Genomic DNA, 1,881 nt, shown 5'->3' with positions numbered 1-1,881 from the left:
GGGGCGCCCCGCCCCCGCGCGCGCCCGCGAGCGGCCGTTGCTGGGGCGCGCGCCCCTCCCCCAGCCCAACGGCTGCTCCCAACGGCTGCGCCCAACTGCCGCGCGGGGATTCGCGCGAAGCGGCGAGCGCGCTGCGGAGCGCCCCGGCTATTTTCCCCCTTGCGAACCAGCCCATCCGCGTTTTTTCTTTTTGTCTGAACCCCCAGCAAGCGATAACTAGTTTAAGTCCGGTCCGTCGGCTTGCCTGGTGACACATGCGTAAACGGCGTTAGTCATCTGCTCCACCCTCCACTTCCGAGGGGAAAATAAGTGTCCTCCCGCGTGGAAGGAGTTCAGGAAGGGAGGGTGAAGGGGAAGAAGGTACAGTCAGAAATAGAGCACGGTCTGTAGCARGACAGGAGGGAAAGAACAAAATGACTGGAGCTAAAGGTTCAAATGAGCAACGTGCTTGTGCTATTACACCAAAGGAAGCTCATGTAAGGAGAGGGACAAATGTTAACCTCTGGAAAATCTCACTCTGAAGAACTGAAYGTAAGGATAAAAGTACTGGATAAAGATGGTGGTTTTATGGATTAGTTCTACATTAAAAAATGACATGTACCTCTTTCTTGCATAAGCAGTAATTAACTTTTTGCATAAAAGACATCTATTTTTCTAGTTTGCAGAGTCCATCTCTTGCTCTCACCAGTCCTTTTTGAAAGGTGTCAAATACTACTTCCCTTTAGAAACTCAGCGTGTGATCTTATACTGTTAAATACGCTGTCAAACATTTTCTTCCTCATCACGACTGTATGATGGGGCTGCTGATGCAGACTAATTCTAGCAGGGTTTGGGCACTTTCTGAAGAAAGTGAGCGAGTGGCCTCCACCTTACAAAAGCCCTGAGCTTGGTCAGCTCCTCAGCAGCAGAACTATTCTCTTCCTGATGGGCACCAAGGCCAACGTGTCCAAAGTCCTGATCTGTTCAAAGAAATTAAAAAAAAAAATCCCAACCACCAATTTATTCTTTACAGTAACACTTTAGCATTATCCTCAAATACTTGGGAATATAGTTTTAGGACTCTGTCCAAAGGCACCTAGTATTGTGAGAACAAGATTAAAGTAGCAAAGTCAAGAAGTCAGCCAAAAGTGACATTACAGAAACAGGGGAAAATGATGTGTAACAATCTGTGGAGCAGGAATCAGAAGCTGAGGGGAAGAAAAAAAAAATCACAGCAAAAGTAGAGTTAAAAAATGTATAGGAAAGAGGATAACGCAACAGACAAGCTGAGAATGTAAATGGGAGGCGATAAACAGAGTTAGAGCTAGAATAAAGGCAGRTAAAAGGTAAACATTTTTTAAGGACAACAAGARACACTCAGCATAAAAAAGAATTCAGTGTTTGGTAAAAAGCCAGTCATGAAAAGTGATGGTATTTTTAGGGAGTCCAAAAAATGTAGCCCAAATGAGAATATTTTGGAAAGAAAGTGAAAAACATTTAGTGAGAGCAGAATGAACAGACATCAGTATTGAAACTGAAATCACTCCAGAAATGTGGTAAACTAGAAAAAGCCCAGTGTTCATTGTAGTCAGTAAAAATGAAAAGAGCAGCTGCAGTAAATGCTCCTTTAAGAACATGGAGACGCTGACAATAGGAAATGGTTTTGACTCTCATTTTACAGGTTAAGAAACACTATTGCTGCAATCTGCATGGAGAATGAAGCGAAGGACAAGAGATTGTACAGCATAAATAGGAAACATAGACTGCTTCCTATAACCGTTTATGGATAAGAAGCAGGAATTGCAGAGGGAAAGCTTGATTTTTGTTGAAAGGAGATGTCAGGAAAGAAAGAAAAAGAGAAGGTAAATTAATGATCTTAGCTTAGGGAAAAGTGCCAGAGGA

At 43.6% G+C, this 1,881-nt stretch overlaps 1 protein-coding gene across 1 annotated transcript in view; it reads right to left on the bottom strand.

Moving 5' to 3' along the window:
* RNF149 (ring finger protein 149) overlaps nt 1-782 on the bottom strand; it is an 18,932-nt gene extending 18,150 nt beyond the window's left edge. The window contains exon 1 of the mRNA XM_026048331.1: nt 759-782. Within this exon, the coding sequence (XP_025904116.1) occupies nt 759-782 (24 nt within the window). The remainder of the gene's footprint in view (nt 1-758) is intronic.
* Nucleotides 783-1,881: the final 1,099 nt, after the last annotated feature.

Source organism: Nothoprocta perdicaria, unplaced genomic scaffold (genome assembly GCF_003342845.1).
Source record: "Nothoprocta perdicaria isolate Ctin4 unplaced genomic scaffold, notPer1 scaffold_532, whole genome shotgun sequence".
NCBI classification, from domain to species: Eukaryota; Metazoa; Chordata; class Aves; order Tinamiformes; family Tinamidae; genus Nothoprocta; species Nothoprocta perdicaria.
Note: the sequence above shows the minus strand (reverse complement) of the source record. Positions and strands in the feature narration are given on the sequence as shown.